This window comes from Coturnix japonica, chromosome 5 (genome assembly GCF_001577835.2).
Source record: "Coturnix japonica isolate 7356 chromosome 5, Coturnix japonica 2.1, whole genome shotgun sequence".
Classification (NCBI taxonomy): Eukaryota; Metazoa; Chordata; class Aves; order Galliformes; family Phasianidae; genus Coturnix; species Coturnix japonica.
This window is the reverse complement of record NC_029520.1, coordinates 200,430-217,381: the sequence shown is the minus strand read 5'-3', so window position 1 is coordinate 217,381 and position 16,952 is coordinate 200,430. Positions and strand designations below refer to the sequence as shown.

The 16,952-nt window shown below is 61.9% G+C and overlaps 4 protein-coding genes across 8 annotated transcripts; 3 read left to right on the top strand and 1 right to left on the bottom strand.

Moving 5' to 3' along the window:
- Nucleotides 1-101: 101 nt before the first annotated feature.
- LOC107314178 (syntaxin-3-like) lies at nucleotides 102-11,844 on the bottom strand. 4 transcript variants are annotated; one of them, XM_015863143.2, is made up of 13 exons: nucleotides 10,932-11,065; nucleotides 10,213-10,293; nucleotides 10,039-10,138; nucleotides 9,857-9,931; nucleotides 9,710-9,777; nucleotides 9,064-9,172; nucleotides 8,910-8,983; nucleotides 8,698-8,832; nucleotides 8,260-8,370; nucleotides 1,113-1,229; nucleotides 688-801; nucleotides 521-604; nucleotides 102-441 (listed from the first exon to the last, which is right to left on the bottom strand). In XM_015863143.2, the coding sequence occupies exons 1-13, from the start codon at nucleotides 10,959-10,961 to the stop codon at nucleotides 421-423; spliced, it is 1,119 nt and encodes a 372-aa protein (XP_015718629.1). In that variant the 5' UTR covers nucleotides 10,962-11,065; the 3' UTR covers nucleotides 102-420. The 4 variants fall into 4 exon arrangements, with proteins under 4 accessions (XP_015718629.1, XP_032301011.1, XP_015718628.1 ...); XM_032445120.1 differs by lacking the exons at nucleotides 102-441; nucleotides 521-604; nucleotides 688-801; nucleotides 1,113-1,229 and adding exons at nucleotides 7,635-7,937; nucleotides 8,043-8,141 and having other exon boundaries at nucleotides 8,274-8,370; nucleotides 10,932-11,844; XM_015863142.2 differs by lacking the exons at nucleotides 102-441; nucleotides 521-604; nucleotides 688-801; nucleotides 1,113-1,229 and adding exons at nucleotides 7,635-7,937; nucleotides 8,043-8,141 and having other exon boundaries at nucleotides 10,932-11,843.
- Nucleotides 3,508-5,985, top strand: CBLIF (cobalamin binding intrinsic factor). Its single transcript, XM_015863139.2, has 8 exons — nucleotides 3,508-3,701; nucleotides 3,801-3,974; nucleotides 4,106-4,249; nucleotides 4,331-4,474; nucleotides 4,555-4,965; nucleotides 5,374-5,515; nucleotides 5,588-5,706; nucleotides 5,854-5,985. The coding sequence occupies exons 1-8, from the start codon at nucleotides 3,575-3,577 to the stop codon at nucleotides 5,913-5,915; spliced, it is 1,323 nt and encodes a 440-aa protein (XP_015718625.1). The 5' UTR covers nucleotides 3,508-3,574; the 3' UTR covers nucleotides 5,916-5,985.
- MRPL16 (mitochondrial ribosomal protein L16) lies at nucleotides 6,133-7,361 on the top strand. Its single transcript, XM_015863150.2, has 4 exons — nucleotides 6,133-6,246; nucleotides 6,381-6,446; nucleotides 6,551-6,699; nucleotides 6,823-7,361. The coding sequence occupies exons 1-4, from the start codon at nucleotides 6,204-6,206 to the stop codon at nucleotides 7,306-7,308; spliced, it is 744 nt and encodes a 247-aa protein (XP_015718636.1). The 5' UTR covers nucleotides 6,133-6,203; the 3' UTR covers nucleotides 7,309-7,361.
- Nucleotides 11,845-11,899: 55 nt separating the features above from the next.
- Nucleotides 11,900-16,942, top strand: PATL1 (PAT1 homolog 1, processing body mRNA decay factor). 2 transcript variants are annotated; one of them, XM_015863137.1, is made up of 17 exons: nucleotides 11,900-11,970; nucleotides 12,264-12,375; nucleotides 12,453-12,742; nucleotides 13,353-13,547; nucleotides 13,638-13,733; nucleotides 13,841-13,930; nucleotides 14,027-14,235; nucleotides 14,304-14,387; nucleotides 14,544-14,727; nucleotides 14,946-15,060; nucleotides 15,149-15,246; nucleotides 15,318-15,377; nucleotides 15,469-15,617; nucleotides 15,718-15,877; nucleotides 15,986-16,141; nucleotides 16,216-16,307; nucleotides 16,387-16,942. In XM_015863137.1, the coding sequence occupies exons 1-17, from the start codon at nucleotides 11,956-11,958 to the stop codon at nucleotides 16,538-16,540; spliced, it is 2,259 nt and encodes a 752-aa protein (XP_015718623.1). In that variant the 5' UTR covers nucleotides 11,900-11,955; the 3' UTR covers nucleotides 16,541-16,942. The 2 variants fall into 2 exon arrangements, with proteins under 2 accessions (XP_015718623.1, XP_015718621.1); XM_015863135.1 differs by having other exon boundaries at nucleotides 13,638-13,739.
- The last annotated feature ends 10 nt before the right edge of the window (nucleotides 16,943-16,952 follow it).

Here is a 16,952-nt window from a genome sequence, read left to right as displayed (position 1 = left end):
AGCCCCCACAGCAGAGGATAGAGAATTGAAATCTATAAGGAGCTGTAACCTCCACAAGCAAACACCTCCCCCCCCCCCCCCCAAAGGAGTAGAGCAAGATCTGGCCACAGCATTTTATTATTTTATTTTGAAGAGAAAATGAAGCCAGCAGGGGCTGAGCTGACAACGGAATGAGTCCAGCTGCTGCATTGGCGCCCAGCACCTGGCTGGGGTAATGGGGCAGGACCACCCCCAGAGCCTCCCCAGAGCAGCCAGGAGGTGAGAGCTGGTGGGGTATGGGGGTCAGGAAAGGGAAGGGGGGCAGGGGGACAGGGGACTATGTTTAGGGGCTACAAGCATGGCCCCAGCCTGCGATGCAGCGAGAGGAGGTGCCGATGCCCTGGGGCTGCAGGTGGCTTCGGGGACATCCTTTCTGCCCAGCTATACTTCAGGAGCTGCCAGCTGTGAAAGAGAAGTGTTCAGAGATGGCTGCTGCACAAAGAGCTGGGGGTTCGATGCAGCCCTCCCAGAGCCCCCTCACCTCTGAGTAGCTGGGTGGCTGCGGCAGCTCTGCTTGCACCACGGCCAGGTCCACCCTGGTGGTGCTGGGCACGATCAGCATGGCCTGGAGGGGAAAAATAGCATCCCGTGCTTATCCCTGGCCAAGGCAATGAGGACCCCGTGCTCTGCCTGCTGCTCCCCATCTACCTCGTTGGGGCTGAGGCGTGTTGCCCGGCACCAGAAGTTGGCAGTGGCGACAGCAATGCAGAACTCCAGGATGGTGAAGATGAGCAGCACAATGGAGATACCATTTCCTGCGAGCTCCAGAGTGGGGAAGGTTCCATCAGCAGTGCCCGGTGCTTGACATCCCCCATGCACTGAGGATTTTCCCCGTCTCCCACCAGCCCTGGGAGCTCTTTGTCCTTTACCTCTCTGCTTTCCCAAAGCTCAGGCAGAACCAGGCACGTGTGGGGCATGAGTCACCTCCCACAGCACCAGCCCAATATAGGTCAGGTGATGGCACCATGCCCATGGGGTGACAGGAGCCCCAATAGAGCCAAGACTCCAATAGGACTAGGGAAGTGTTCCAAGGCACAGTCCAAAAGGCTGAACAGAGCTACACCCCCACCTACCAGGACGAGGTAGTTGTAGTAGTCCTCGCTGGAGCGGTACAGCCCGTTGAAGTTGAGGTCAATGATGAAAGCAACGATGCCCAGGAGCGCAAAGATGGCACTGATGATGTTCATGGCCTGGCTGCCCTTCACCTGCAGGCACGGAGAAGCTTTTCCAGGCCCTTTAGACCCCACAGCTGTGGGTAACAGCTCAGGGCCGTCCCTCAGCACTGCTGCTGACACAGCAAAAGGGCTGCATCCAGCTTTGTTAATTCCCCTCCTCCCATTGCTCATCAACAGAAATAACCTCGGTACCAGCTTCAAACGGGGACGCAGCTTTGCCCCAGCGGGTTTCACCCGTGCGTGTGCTGCTCCCCATCTCCCACTATAGATTTGAGGCGGGGGGGGGGGGGGAGGATGGGAGGGATGGGGAGACAGACACTCACCGCACACTCTGTGGGATTCTTCTCTGCCCCAATGGACAGGCAGCCTGAGATGATGAACTGCACCAGGAGAGGGGAGGGGGACGTTCAGTCCCATGTCCCCAGAGCCACAAAGAACACCCCCCATCTCCAGAGGAAGCGGGGGAAGCTGGCAGGCAGCCCCCAGCCCCATGCTACGCACAGACACACCACCCAGAAAGGGGATCTCGCCGGTGATGAAGATGGAGGAGTAGACGTTGGTGATCGTGGTCAGGACGATACCGAAGCCAATGTGCATGAAGCCAGTCATGATCTGGATAGTCTGAGCGGATGGTACATCAGGGTTGGGTCCCTCCTGGGCAGCCCCTGAGCTTTAGGGGCTAAAACCCCAGGGCTCCAACCCTGTAGTTTACGAAGGGGTTCCCATATCTATGGAATCCATGCGTGGGGGACAAATCTCTGCTGTGTGCTATGCTGGGAGAGGCACGCAGCCCCTGTGCATCCCCACCTTCAAGCCGAGGGTTAACCCTTCAGTGCCCCCAGCCCCCCCATGTCAAGGGTTAACCCCTTTGTTCCCCCAGCCCCAAGGGAGCTTCCTTCACCGTGATGCACAGGGAGGGAGAGGGAGGAAGGTTTTTGTGCCCCCCCAGCGACACTAAAGTCTGGGAGCAGCCAAGGGGATGGGAAACCTTTCAGGGATGCTAAGGGTGAGGGCATTTAGGAGAGGTACAGCAGGGGTACGAGGAGTTGTAACAGGAATGTAGGGGAGCCATAGGGATGGGAACCCCCTTCCTCCCCCCTCCCACCCCCCCCACTCCCAACTCACCCCCATCACTCGGTTCTTGCCCTTGGGCAGGGTCTCGGCCGTGTACATGACGGCACGGCTCCCCAGCCGCAGCGTCCCCATCCCCTGCATGGAGACAGAGCCGCCACCGGAGCCCCCCCCGGCTCCATCTACATCTTCCCCCCCTCCTTGCTCCGCTCGCTCCCGGTCCCGAGCACCGGGGGCCGCCCCCACTCCAGCGATTGGAGCCTCCGCCGTGATGTCAGGGGGTAACCACGCGTGACCGTCGTGAGAGCCCGAGGTGTGCGAGCTGCTGGAGAAAATGAGGGACAACGGGGCAGGGGGGAGCGGGCACTGAGAGCTCAGAATCCCCCCTCCTCCCCCTCCTTTCCCCCCAGAAAAAATAAAGCAAAAAAGAAAAAGCGAAAACCAACAACCCCTCTCTGTCTCTTTGTTCTGTTTACAGCAGCTTAAAGTGAGTTCCTGGAAGAAAGCTCCATCAAAGCCATTAGGCACAGGAACATCTCCTCCCTGCGGGGTAGGCTGCGGAGAAAAGAGTCCCCTCCCGCCCCCCCCCCTCCCCTATAGGTCTATGCAGCTGAAGGGGCTGCTAGGGCAAGGGAGGGCACTTCTGTATGGAGAGAAAGGAAGACAAATGGGTGCCAGCGTTGCCACCCCTCGATTTGAGAAAGCTCCCTGGTCAGCAGCCCTGCTCCTTGGGAAGGGAGGTGGGAGGACAGCGGTGCTGCTGCCCCTCTGTACCTTCCAACCTGGGGGATATCCACCCCCATAACCTGGGGGGATATCCCACCAATTCATCCCCACAGAGCTCTCCCCATTAACACCCCGACCCAGCAACACAGCTGCAAGTACCAGGCACTTTTTCCCAAGGTGCTCCCAAAGGCAAACACTCCCATGGGCACAGAGCTCTGCCCTTTTACCAGCATCACACCATGGGCACCCTTTTCCCCCCAGCAGGTGCCATCACGCAGCTGGCTGGATCAGCACAATGCAGAGAAGGACATCTCAGGGCTGCTCTGCGAGCAGAGGGGTGATGTGTGAGCACAGCCTGGGGAGACCAGTGCCAGGCACCAGACTTATTTGTATTGTCCCAGACTTGTTCCGCTGGTCCCAGTGCCAAGGTAGATGGCCACTCCCGATCCGGCTGCACCACAACCCCATTGGTCAGCGAGCACCACCCCTGGGTGCAAGGGCCAGGCACACAGATAAGCCCCCAGGCACAGAAGGTCAGTGCAGCACTGCTGGAGGAAGCAGAGATGATGTGGTATCAGAGGGGCACTGCTGGCACTGAGGCTCTGAGGATGCTCAGCGTGGCTCTCAGCATTGCGGTGCTTCTGGCAGCTGAAGGCTGTGGGGCAGAAGACACGGTCCACCAGGACTGCAGTGAGTAACATGGGGATGTCGGGGAGGAGAATGGGTCCAAACCCAGCAGGGGACACACGGGGTGCCCAGCACATCCCAGCCTGCTCCCTCTCGCCACAGCCATCAACACGGAGGAGCGTGCCCGCATGCTGGGGATACTGCAGCTCTCAACTATAGACAGCGAGCTGCCCAACCCCAGTGTGCTGCTGGCCCTCAACCTGGCTGGGGACAGCAGCAAGGCCCGGCAGTACTTGTTGGAGCAGATCAAGGAGACGGCAGTGAAGCAAGCAAAAGGTAGAAGGGTGCCTCAGGGGGCATCCCAAAACACTGTGGCATCGGTGCCCTGGGCTGGCTGCCCTATAGTCTGGGGACAGTAGGTTGGGGTCCCAGCTCCTGTGTGCACCAGCCACTCTCTATCCCCACAGACATGTCCTCGGGCCAGGTGGCCCTGTACACGCTGGCCCTGCTCTCCTCCTGCTGTAACCCAAGACATGTAAAGGTGCACAGGCAGAGCGTTGACCTGCTCAGCATCCTTCAGGAGAAGACAGACCAGGAGGTGGCACACTGGGGTATGGGGCTCAGGGTGGCACATGGTGACTCAGGGATGCTGCTCTGACCTGTGCTGGCTGAGGAAACCTTGTATTTCACAGAGGAGTATGGCATCCCACAGAGCACCCTGTTCAGCATGGGGCTGGACGCACAAGCGCTGTGTGTGGTGGGTGCTGGTGGCTACCAGAGCGCTGCCGTCATCCTGGCCAAGCAGCTGCTGAGTTCCCAGGGCGAGCTCTCTGTGGGTAAGAGTCCCCACAGCCCAACACTGTGCTCCACGTGGCTCTGTCCGTGCCAAGGAGGCAGTGACTGTGTTGCTATGCAGATGAGCAGGCCATGATGGCACTGGCACTGGTGTGTGCCTACAACCAGACTAAGCTTCAGGACGTGCGGGACCTGCTGAAAACAGCTCTGACAAAGGTGTCCAATGCCCTTCTCGACAAGCAGGCAGAGGGAAATGGCATGATTGGGAACATCTACAGCACAGGTCTGGCCACACAGCTGCTGCTGGCTGCAGGCAAGTTCTATGCCCCGCGGGCATGGGACTGCAGGCAGCCTGTGGCCACCATCACCAAACACCACCTGCAGCAGCCCATGGCCGTGGCTCAGGCACTGCCAGCCCTGGTGGGTAGAACCTACCTAGATTCTGCCAGCCTGAACTGCAGCTATGAAGCATCTACAACCACTAACCTGCAGCTGGACCCGATCCTGAGCCAGGGCATGATGGCTGAGAAAGGTATTGGCTGCCTCCAGCCCCAAGGAGCCCCCACCCCACTCTCCTTATAGTTTCTAATTCAATTGGGTTTCTAACTTCAGTTGGGTATGCACCTTATGGGGCTAGAAGAGTCCAGATTAGGGGGATGTGGCTGCTGTTGTGTTATACTCTGTTTTTAGGCTGATGGATGTGGGTTTTGGTCCGTCATTAGCCCTTAATGAGACTAAAGGTCCCTTGCAGGAAATATCACCTTTCCCTTTTGTTGACAGCAGCCATTGGCACACACTTGACATACCTGTGGTCACAGTGTCACATTTCCACTCGTTCTTTGCATATCTGCCATCACTGATTTCTCCTTACTTCCTTGTTGGACAAAGATTTCCCCTTTGAGACAATGAACTCCCAGTTCCCGTCCCATTTTCCCATCAGTATCCACAATCACAGTGAAATACACCATCATCAACCACTTGATTGGACACTACTTCACCTACACCACCACGGTGAGTGTCCCTGCTGGCTCCGTGCTGCTGGTGGTGCTGGAGGAGGCACAGAGGGTTGACCCCAATTTCAGGTGAGTATTGGGGGCCATATCAAGCTCAGTGCCACCACCTGGGCTCCAACCCACCGCCCACCTGCCCCACAGCTTCAAGACAGTGCCAACATCGTGGGGCCCGATGGTGGTGTCCATCCATGGGTTGGATGCCAGTGAGACCGAGCGGACCTTCTGGCAGTTCTTTAGCAGCAGTGATGCACTGGAAGAAGGTGGGCAACGCTGTGGGGCTGTGATGGGAGCTGTGATGGGGGCTGTGATGGGGGCTGTGATGGGGGGCTGTGATGGGGGCTGTGATGGGGGGCTGTGATGGGGTGTGGTGATGGGGGGCACAGCCTCACAGCCGTTCCCCATTGCAGGGGTCGGCACATACAAGCCGCACAACGGGGAGCACATCCTGGCTGTCTTCAGCACCTACTGACGGCAGGAGGAGGAGGAACGTAACTGCTGGGCGATACGGCGGGGCAGTAAAGACTCATTTGCAGCACGTCCTTCCTTGTGTGCTTTCGAGGTCCCTTCCAACCCTTCTGCTGTGCCGTGGTTCCATGTTGCTATACACGGGCTGAGGGCGCTGCCCGGACAGCCGGAACCCACATTGCCCTTCCATCAGCCGAGGGGGAAGGAGAAGCTGAGGGACCGGAAGTGCTCCCCGCCGGGCGTCTGATGAGACGGACCCAATGGCGGCTCACAGCAGAGGGCACTTCCGGCCATGGGGTGGTGGCGGCTGGGGCGGCCCGCGGCGGCCTGCGGAGGTCGGGGGGGATCAAGGGGGGCTGTGGGGAGGGCAGGGGGGGTCTGTAGGGCGGGGAATGGGGCGAGCTGTGTGTTGGTGCCCGGGGAGGCGCCCCCGGCCCGGCCCGGCCCTGAGCGCTCGCTGTGCCCGTAGGTCGCTGGGGCAGCGCCGTGCCCCGGGCGGGCCTGAAGAAGTTCGTGCTTCCCCCCGACTACAGCGGTGAGTGCGGGGAAACAGCTCTAATGGCGGCGGTGCCTGAGAGGGTTCCGTGTTTCACCCTCCCCCGTCCCACCCCGCGCTGATCCCAGTTCCGCGCCCCGCAGGTATCACCATCCCGGAGAGGCCGAAGCTGAAGTTCATGGAGAAGGTGCCGGCGGTGCCCAAGGTCAAACGGGAACCGCGGCAGCTGCGGGACATCCGCGGGCCGTCACATGTGGCCACCGACTTCACGCAGGGGCAGTACGGCATCCTGGTGAGCACCGGACCCGTGATGGGTTGTACCGGACCGTGGTGGGTTGTACCGGACCGTGGTGGGTTGTACCGGGCTGGGTGTACCTCCAGTGCCCAGCCCTCAGCCCTTGCCGTTGTCCCCCAGGCGCTGGGGGGTGGTTACCTGCACTGGGGGCACCTGGAGATGATCCGTTTGACCATCGGGCGCTGCATGGACCCCAAGAACATGTTTGCCATTTGGCGCGTGCCGGCCCCCTACAAGCCACTGACAAAGAAGAGCCTCGGACACCGCATGGGAGGAGGCAAAGGCCCCATTGATCGCTACGTGACTGCGGTGAAGAGCGGCAGGCTGGTGGTGGAGCTCGGTGGTCGCTGTGAGTTCGAGGAGGTGAAGCCGTTCCTGGTGCAGGTGGCCCACAAACTGCCCTTCCCTGCAATTGCTGTCAGCCGCCAGAGCTTGCAGCAGATGCGGGAGGAGGAGAAGGAGAAGAGGCTCAACAACCAGAACCCCTGGACCTTCGAGCGTGTCATCACCGCCAACATGCTGGGCATGAGGAGGTACCTCAGCCCCTACGACCTGAAGCTGAAGGGGCACTACTGGGGGAAGTTCTTCCTCCAGCACAGGGTGTAGCCCGCAGGCAGGGATGGAGACAATGCAATAAAGCCTTCTGTGAAAGGATGGAATCAGAGAATCTTTGGTGTTGGAAAAGACCTCTAAGATCACTGAGTCCATCCATCTGCTTACCACCAAATAATACTTTCCCACAGCTTCCTCTTCTCCAGACTGAGCAATCCCAGCTCCTTCGGCCACTCCCCATAAGATCTGTGCTCCAGACCCCTCACTGGCTTCATGACCTTTCTCTGGGTGTGCTTATGGGGGTTGAGGAGCCCAGATGCAGAGATGGGACCTGGAGGTGAGCGATCCTACTCCCTGACACAGCACCATGGGGTGGAGTGTAAGTGATTGATCTCTTTATTGGGGAGGAGGGCCGTGGTGCGGGTGTCGGCACATCTGGAGAGCAGCACTGAAGAGGAACGGCTGCAGGCGAGCTCTGAGTGAGGGCTGAGCTGCTCCTTTCACCACCAGGCAAAGCAGAGCCCTGGCTGTGGCTGGGCTCTGTGCTGGCGCAAATAAAGAGCTGTGGGACCCTGGTGTGAGGACAGCGGGTGAGGGGGGACCTCTGGGTGACGTCCTCAGGGCTTGGCAGGTGGGTCCCAGGGCCACGGGTGGGATCATCGAACAGGATGGGGAAAGGCCACCTGTAAGCGGGAAGCATCAGGGGTGGCTGGCACTGCTGCCCCCATCTGTCAGTGCAGAGTGAGTGCTGCTGGCCCAAACCCCATGGGCACCCCATGGGCAATCACCTGTGGGGAGTGGCTGCCGTGTCAGGCGAAGATGCTACCAATGCTGGAAGCCAAGATGATGACAAGGATAATGCAGCAAATCATGATCAGGATCTTCTTCTGCACGGGGAGAAAGGGGCTGTGAGGCTGTGAGCGTGGGGAAGGGGGACAGGGGACAAGAAGGCAGAGATGCAGAGGGTGACTCGGAACAACAGGGCATCCTGTTGGTCCCTCTCACCCTCCTGGCTTCACTTTGGTACTTGACGGCCTTTTTGGTGTCAGCCACGGCTCGCTCCACGAAGCCGACGGACTGGTCCATGTTGTTCTCTATGCGGTCGATCATGGCTCCCTATGGGGGCAACAAGGAGAGACAACGGGCACACGACTCCTCTCATTGCGTGGGGCACTGGGGGTGCTCAGAGGGGATGGGGACGGGACTCAAGGGGGCTCGGTGCCACAGCTCCATGGTGCTCCATGGCCGGGTTCCAACCCCTGGAGTCCTTCCTTGTTCCCATGCTGTCCCACGTGTGAGTCCCCATCCATCTCCATTCTGACCCTCCTTGTCCCTGTGCCATCCCATGCCCTATTTGTCCTATTTGTCCCCTCCCCTTCCCCTGCCCCAGTCCCTGTGTTTCCCCCTCCCCGTGCTGGCTCACAGCTCGCCCCGCGGCCATGCCTGGTTCTCCACCAACATGGCGATGTCGACAAACATGTCGTGCAGCTCCTTGATGCTGCTCTCCAGCCGCACGATGTCCTTGTGCCGCCCCTCGATTTCACTCAGCGCCTGCTTTGAGATCTGCGAGTCCACGATCTGCAGGGGGGGGGGACAAGGCAAGAGGTGTCAATGGGACAACTCCAGACCCCCAACCCTGGCCCCATGGGGCTCACCCCTGAGGTGAAGATGGCGGGGTTCCCGCTCTCCAGCATCTCCTCCAGCTCCTCATCCGTCGTGTTCTTGCCAGCTGTGGGGAGTCAGTGCTGCCACAGGCTGTGCCCACCCCACTGAATGAGTGGGGCGTAAGGTGGGGAAGGGGACACGCACTGATCTCCAGCTGCCGCTGGATCCGGCCTTTGCTGCGCTCCCTGAAGTCAACCTGCGCCTCGTTGTACTTGGTCATCACATCAACGAACTTTCGGGACAGGACTGAGTGCTGGGGATAGAGATGTTGGGCTGGGGTCAGCCCCTGCTATTACAATCAAGAGCTGGAGTCGTGTATGAGAGACACTGGGATATGGACACCCAGCAGTCCAGCTCTGGGGGACAGGATTAAGTGCTGGGAATGGGGTTCACTGATGTACCTGACCGCAGGATACATGACTGAGTGCTGATGACACAGACACTGGGATGGCAATGTTGGAAAGCAGATATCTCGGGCATGGTGTGTCCCAGCCCAAGGGGAGAGGGTCAAGTGCTGGGGATGGGGGCAGTGACATTGGGATGGAGACACCCTAGGCATGGCATGTTCCAGCTCCCAGGGGACTGGACCAAGAACTGGGGATGGGGATGGAGCCATTGGGATGATGATAACCTGGGCACGTTGTGTTCCAGCCCTTCAGGTTAGGATCAAGTGCTGGGGCTGGGGGGATGGGTGGACACCCCAAGCATGGTAAGTCCCAGCCCTGGTGGACAGGACTGAGTGCTGGGGGTGGAGATGCTGGGACAGGGATGCTGGGTACAGTCAGCTCACCTGGGACTTGCGTATGCGCAGGTCAGCGGAGGAGCGGGCCTCATCCTGCTCTATGTTCCTCTCCATGCCTGCCAGCAGTGAGAACCCCACCTGTCAGGTGTGCCTCCCCCCCCCCTCATCTTGGTGACCTGGGTTGTGGCCACTCACTCTTCAGCTTGTTGCGCACGCTGTTGGCCATCTTCTTGATGTCAGTCGTCAGCTGCTCCAACTCATCTTTGGTCTCTGCAGGGAATGGGGCACTGAGTCGGGGACGCCATCACAGGTGTGTCTCCAAGGAGAGGACGTACAGCCCCGATGGGGCTGGGGGGGGGGCGCAGCCATGCTCTCACTCTGCTCGGGGATGGGGGCCGAGAGGATGACGCTGTAGAGCTTCTTGGCCTCCTCCACGTTCTCTGAGATCTTGTCAATGTTCTGCCTCGTCTCCTCGATCTGGGGGGGCCGTGAGGACACGTCACCTGTGCACCCCATCCACCCCACGTCCCCCACGTCCACCTGCTCCACACCTCGGCAAAGAACTCATCCATGAAGGCTGTGTTGTCGATGGCGATTTCCAGCTCGTCGGTGTCATCCTCAGCATCCTGCTTCTGAGGGAAGCAGAGAGGGGATGCTCAGGGGACACCTGGGGACACGCGGTGGGTGTGGGACGAGGACAGGGAGGGGTCGCGGTGGCCCCTGTGCGGCGGGGGGGGGGGCCGGCCGGGTGCCATCTGCTCGCATCTGGCCAGCGGGAATTAACGGATTGCGGGGCTGGGCCGTGGGCGGGGATGGGGACAGGGATGGGGCGCTCCATCGTGGGGCTTTGTGGCCCCCAATTTCACCCCACGGCGGCTCCACGCGAGCTCCCCTCTGCCCCGCATCCCCCCTTGCCATGACCGCGGTGTCGTGCCCCGGCCACCCCCACCCCTCCCATTTCTGGGGTAAAAATAACACTAATCCCCCGCTCCCCCCCGATGGTGGGCAGCGCCTCCCTTAATCCCCGCTAAATCCCCCACGGGCAGCACGGAGGCCGCGGGGCAGCGCAGCGTGAGGAGCACCCCAAGAACCCTAAAGGAGGACAGGGGGCCCCACGCGTGTCCCACATCCCTTCCTGCGCCCCATAGCGAGGACGCAGCCAACCCAAACCCTCCCAGGGCTCAAACCCCCGGTCCCCTCCAGCCGTAGGGCAGCACCCATCATTGGGTACCCCCACGGGTGACCCCCATTGCTGCCCTGCACCCCTCACCGCCCGGAGCTGCTCCAGCCGGTCCCGCATGGTGCCGGGCTGCCAGGACTCGCCGCCCGCCCGCTGCCGTCCTACATCAGCCCCGCTAATCCCCGCTGATGGGCACTCGACGAGGGCAAGGCTGAGGCGGGGCTGCCCGCACCAGCCACGTGTGATCCAGGCACCCGAGGGGGGGTGACAAAGGTGCCAGTGACAGCAGTGTCACCACAGCCTACAGGTGGCCCCGGCACAGGATGGGGGACAGGGGGTGGTGAGGGACAGGGGGACACGGCCATGGGTAGGGGATGTGAGTGGTGGGATGTGGGTTGGAGGACAGGGACATGGATAAGGGATGGGAGTGTTGGGACACGAAGTGGGGACACGGCTATGGGTGGAGGGAACGGGCGGGGGGACACAAGGTGGGGATGTGGCTGAGGGTGAAGGACGCGGGCCGTGGGACGTGGCCATGGATGGGAGGCACGGGTTGGAGATGTGGCTCACAGTAGGGGACACGGGCCGGGGCTGTGGCCATGGTTAGGGGACATGAAGCGGGGGACATGGCCGTGGGTAGAGCACATGAACTATGGGATGCAGGTTGGGGGGACGTGGCCGTGTATAGGGGGCTCGAACTTGGGAGAACGGCCACGGTTAGGGGACGTGAGCTGGGGGACGTGTCCGTGGGCAGGGGTCCCGCGTGGGGGGACACAGGCTGGGGGACACGACTGGAGGGAAAGACCCAGCGGACATCGCTGAGCCGTGGCTGGCGTGTGGGGCACGGCTGGGGCAGCAGCGCGCGGCCGGGGCACGACGGCGCACGAGTGCACGGAGGCGGTCAGAAAAAGGCGGCCTGTCCCTTTAAGAGCCGCCCGCAGTGGGGCGCGGCGCTCTGTGAGCCTTCGGCTGGGCGGAGCTCATTTGCGCATGCGCACCGCACGGACGGGCGGAGGAGGTGACGTCATGCGCGTGCGCCCGCGGCGGCGCATGCGCGGCGGGGCCGTAGCGGGCCGCGCGGAGCCTGCGGGCGGGGGGCGCCGCCGCCGCCGCCATGTTCCGGTACCCGGTGAGCGGGGGGAGGGGCTGAGGGGGCTGAGGGGGCGGGGTCGGGCCGCGGGGGTCGGAGCTCGGGACTCCGAGTTGGGTTCGGGGCCGCGGCTACGGGCTCAGGGTCAGGGCCGTGGGGCCGCGGGTCGGGCTGAGGGTCGAGGCTGTGGGCTCAGGGCCGAGAGTCGGTGTGGGCGCTGTGCTGGGACCGCTGCTCGGGACCGGGGCTGCCGGGCAGGGCTGGGCCTTGGCCTCGGTGGCAGCGCCGGTTCGGTAGTCGTGGTGGTACGAAGGCACCGTCTGCCGCTGCAGTCCCTGGAGGAGTGCCCGCTGGACGAGGAGGAGGACGGCTTCCAGGTGCTGGGCGAGGAGGATGAGGACATCGATCAGTTCAACGATGACACCTTTGGGGCCGGGGCTGTCGGTGAGTTCTCTGTCTCTTGTCCACACTGCCCACCCGGTGCTCTCTGCCGCTGCGCTCAGCCCGCCGTTCCCGTGCAGATGATGACTGGCAGGAGGCCCACGAGCGGTTGGCTGAGCTGGAGGAGAAACCCGTGGGCTCAGGGCAGCAGGCCCAACCCAGCAGTGAGGATGCGGAGCTGCTGGGGGAACCTGAGGATGCGCTGGCGGAGCGACTGACACGGCTGGTGATCGAGAGCGAGCTGGAGGACCCTGCCATCATGAGAGCCGTGCACACCCGTGGGTCTGCTGCACAGAGCGTGACGCTCAACACCAGCATCTGGGATGGCCCCTCTGTGCTGCAGCGCATCCGCACGCCACTGCTCACACAGGTAGGGGCACAACGCTGGGCACACGCAACGAAGGGTTGCAGGAATGGGGGAGGGTTGAGTGTTAGGAAGAGGTTCTTCACCACAGTGGCTGTAGGTGTGGAGAAGGCTTCCCGGAGAAGCAGGCACTGCCCCACACTACCAGAGCTCGAGGAGTGTTGGGGCAATGCCCTCAGATGTAGGTTTGTGTTTGGGGCGTTCCTATGTGGGGCCGGGGGTTGGACTCAGTGGTCCTGTGGGCCCCTCCCAGCTTGGGATATTCTGTGGCTGTTGGGTGAGCTGCTCTTGGACATCACTTCTAGTCCCTGCACATGCTCCCTCTGGGCTGGGAGATGCCACGCAATCCCTGATGGTGTCAGCACTCAAGATTTGGGATCGTCAGTGCCTCGAGCCATAATTGTTTTCATTGCTGGTTGACAGAGAGTCAGGCTTAATTAAGAGCTGGGCGCAGGATCCTTAGGGCTCTCTGAGAACCCTGGCTGGGGCGTGGGGATCTCCAGCACTGGGAAAGCGCAATGGGGCGGCTCCTCTGTTCTATACCACGTCATATTCAGTGCACCTTGCCACCACGTCCAGCTCTGAGTCTTTTTCACAGGGCCACTTTTACTTTCAGGAGATGCCATCGTTGTCCGTGCTGGACTACGCTCTGCCCCAGAGACCCCCACAGGCTCGGGAGGAGGAGCGGGACCCCTCGGAACGGGCACTGCCACGCCGCTCATCCTCCCCCATCATCGGGAGCCCCCCCGTGCGAGCAGTCCCCATCGGCACCCCACCCAAGCAGGCCACCATGCCCAATTTTAACCAGCAGGTATGGCCCCAACTCCTCACAGCAGGTGCAGACCCCTGCACCCCTGGTGAGGATCCAGCGGTCAGACCCCCACTGCTTTCCTTCTCTCAGATCCTGTGTCCAAAGCCTGTCCACATCCGGGCTACCATGCAGCAGCGCTACTCTGCTCCCTACGGCGAGAGGATGTCCCCCAACCAGCTCTGCAACGTACCGGTACCCCCTGCTCCCACCCCCATAACCCTCTGATGCCCCGACTGCATCATACTGCCTAGGAGGACTGTGACCAAGGGGTCTGCTCCTTTATTTTCCTGCAGAACTCTTCCTTGCTGGGCCACCCGTTCCCTACCAGTGTCTCTCCCGTTCTCACCCACCTGCAGCGGGCACAGCTGCTGGGAGGTGCACAGGTAAAGCCCTAGACTCTGTGCCCCCCAAGGCCCATAGGGGCGAGGGTCCAGCATTCTGATGGACCCTGCCTGATCCGCACTCCCTCTGCCCCACAGGCTGGCCGAATTTCTCCTAGCCAGTTTGCTCGAGTCTCAGGCCTTGTTGGGAGCCCACTACCCTCCGTCAACCCCAAGCTGCTGCAGGGCAGAGTGGGGCAGATGATGGCTCCCACTGGTGGCTTTCGTGCCTTCTTCGGGGCTGGCCCCACTCCGCCCTCACAACCGCAGCCTCCGCCGGGCCCCATGCCTCACCTGCAGGGCCTGAGGTAGGCACTGACCCCCTCATGATCATTCACCTGCCCCACGGCCCTCTAACCCCCTGTGCTCCCCACAGGCCGCAGCCCTTCCGACTGGACACCACCCACCTGCACCCCCAGCACCGCCGGCTCCTGCACCAGCGGCAGCAGCAGAACAGAAAGTGAGCACTGGGCGGGAGGGAGCGTGAGGAGGTGGGCGATGCTCCGGTGCCGGCTGTTCTGGGGGGCCCATGCAGCCGGGGGTAGCCTGTGCACCACTCTCTGTCCCTTCCTGTAGCTCCTGTGTGTTCATGGGTGCCCTTCTTGCCTCCTGCCAGCCAGCACCGTGGCCTCAACGGCTCGGTGGGGGACCGAGGGGGCCACCGGGGCAGCCACCAGGAGCAGGTGCGCAAGGACCCCTACGCCAACCTCATGCTGCAGCGGGAGAAGGACTGGGTGTCTAAGATCCAGATGATGCAGCTGCAGAGCACCGATCCCTACTTGGACGACTACTACTATCAGGTATTGGGAGGGAGGGCAGGGGTGGGGCCAGTGGGAGGGAAGAGCCGTCACACCCTGCCTTGAGAAAGGGAGGGCTGAGGAGCATCGGAGAAGATGTTGCTGTCTCTGTGGGTACTGGGATGGAGTGCTCTTGAAGCACTGCTGTGTGAAGGAGAAGCGGGGGGGGAGAGAACTTTGCTCCTGGGGTGCTTACCTGACCTTTCCTGTCCCTGTCCCAGAACTACTTCCAGAAGCTGGAGAAGCTGTCAGCAGCTGAGGAAGATGGTCCCAAGAAGGAGCGTACGAAGCTCATCACCCCTCAGGTGGCAAAGCTGGAGCACACCTACAAGCCAGGTTAGTGCTTCCTTCCCCAGCTCTGTGGGCAGGGAGAACAGTCTCACCCCGGGAGCTGGCTCCCTGCATCCCATGCCCCGTCCTGCAGTGCAGTTTGAGGGCTCTCTTGGGAAGCTGACGGTCTCCAGTGTGAACAACCCTCGGAAGATGATCGATGCAGTGGTGACCTCCCGTGGAGAGGATGATGTGAGTGCTGCCCTTTCCTCCCAGTCCCGTGCCTTGCACCTCTACCCTGACCTCCCCTCTGCCCTGGGCAGGAGACAAAGGAGAAGCAGGTCCGGGACAAGCGGCGCCAGACACTCGTCACCATTGAGAAGGTGAGTGCTGTGTCCCTGCTCCAAACAGGGCACTGCCCGTGGGTCCCTGACTGTGGGTCTCTGCCCTGTGCGATGGCCGCCTGTCCCGCAGACATACAGCCTCCTCCTTGACGTGGAGGACTATGAGAGGCGCTACCTCCTGAGCTTGGAGGACGAGCGGCCTGCCCTGGTGGGTGAGAGGCAGCAGAAGATCTGCAACATGTACGACAACCTGCGTGGGAAAACACCGGGGCAGGAGAGGTGAGCAGAGAGGGGCTGGGGGCTGAAAGGACCCATCGAGCTTTTGCACCTCAGGGTGTGCCTTCTATCACTGCCCCACACTGAGTCATTTCCTTTGCAGGCTGAGCGATGACCACTTCATGCAGATCATGTGCATCCGGAAAGGAAAGCGCCTGGTGGCCCGTATCCTCCCCTTCCTGTCCCCCGAGCAAGCGGCCGAGGTGCTGCTGGCAACCGCCCGCAACCTGCCCTTCCTCATCAAGAAGGATGCTCAGGATGAGGTGACTCCTGCAGCTCGGAGCGTTCCTGCTCCATCCCACACCGCAGCCCCCACATCTCCCTGTGTGAGAATGGGGCTGGTTATGTGTGACTCCCTGCTCTCCCCACAGGTGCTGCCCTCCCTGCTGCGGCCCTTCTCACACGTCCTGTACCACCTCCCCCTGGGTACGCTCAGCAGCCTGGTGCAGCAGCTCACCAACCTACCTCAGAGCACCGCCGCGCCCCCCACCGCCAACCTGCACCTGGCCACCGTGCTCCAGAACAAGGTGGGCACCCGCGGGGCCGGTACCACTCCGATGTGGCCCCATGGGTCCCCAACACCTCATCCCTGTCCCTTCAGTTCGGGCTGTCGCTGCTGTACCTGGTTCTGAGCCGCGGGGAGGAGCTGCAGAGCACGGACGGCGGCACGAAGCTGATGCAGGACAACCAGTGGTGAGAGCTGGGTGGGCACGGCTGTCGTGCAGGGGGCAGCGCTGTTACCGTGCCCGCTGACGGCTCCCTATGCCCGCAGGACGGAGCTGATGCTGCTGGCTGCCCGCGAGCTGCTCCGAGTCCCCCCCACCGCGCTGCCCAAACCGGTGCCGCCCCCCAGCAACGTGCTGGCCCTGTTCTCCCGTTACATCGACCAGCAGAAGCTCAACGTGCTGCAGAACAAGCTGCAGTGAGCGCTGCGCTCTGCGGCCCCGCGCGCACCGGATACGGCCGCAAACGGGGGCGGCTCCGGTGGCGGCTCCGGTGGCGGCTCCGGTGGCAGAGCGGCCCCTCCCGGTGCCCGGTTCCGGCCCCAGCGGTGCGGCGGCTCCCGGTGCGGGTGGTGCCGGCCGTGCCCGGTGCGGCCGTGGCCGTACCCGGTGTGTCGGTGCATCCCACCCGCTGTTTGCACACCCCCCGCCCGCAGTGCATTGGACACACAGTCACACAGCCCCGGCCCCCCCCGGATGATGATATCTATTTTATTGTACCGGATTTTTGCTGTTCCTTTCGGTCCCTCCCGGCTCCGGAGCAGGACAATAAAGTTTCTAACTCGCCATTTTTATACCATGTAAATAAAGACGATTCTCTACGGCCCCGCCTGGC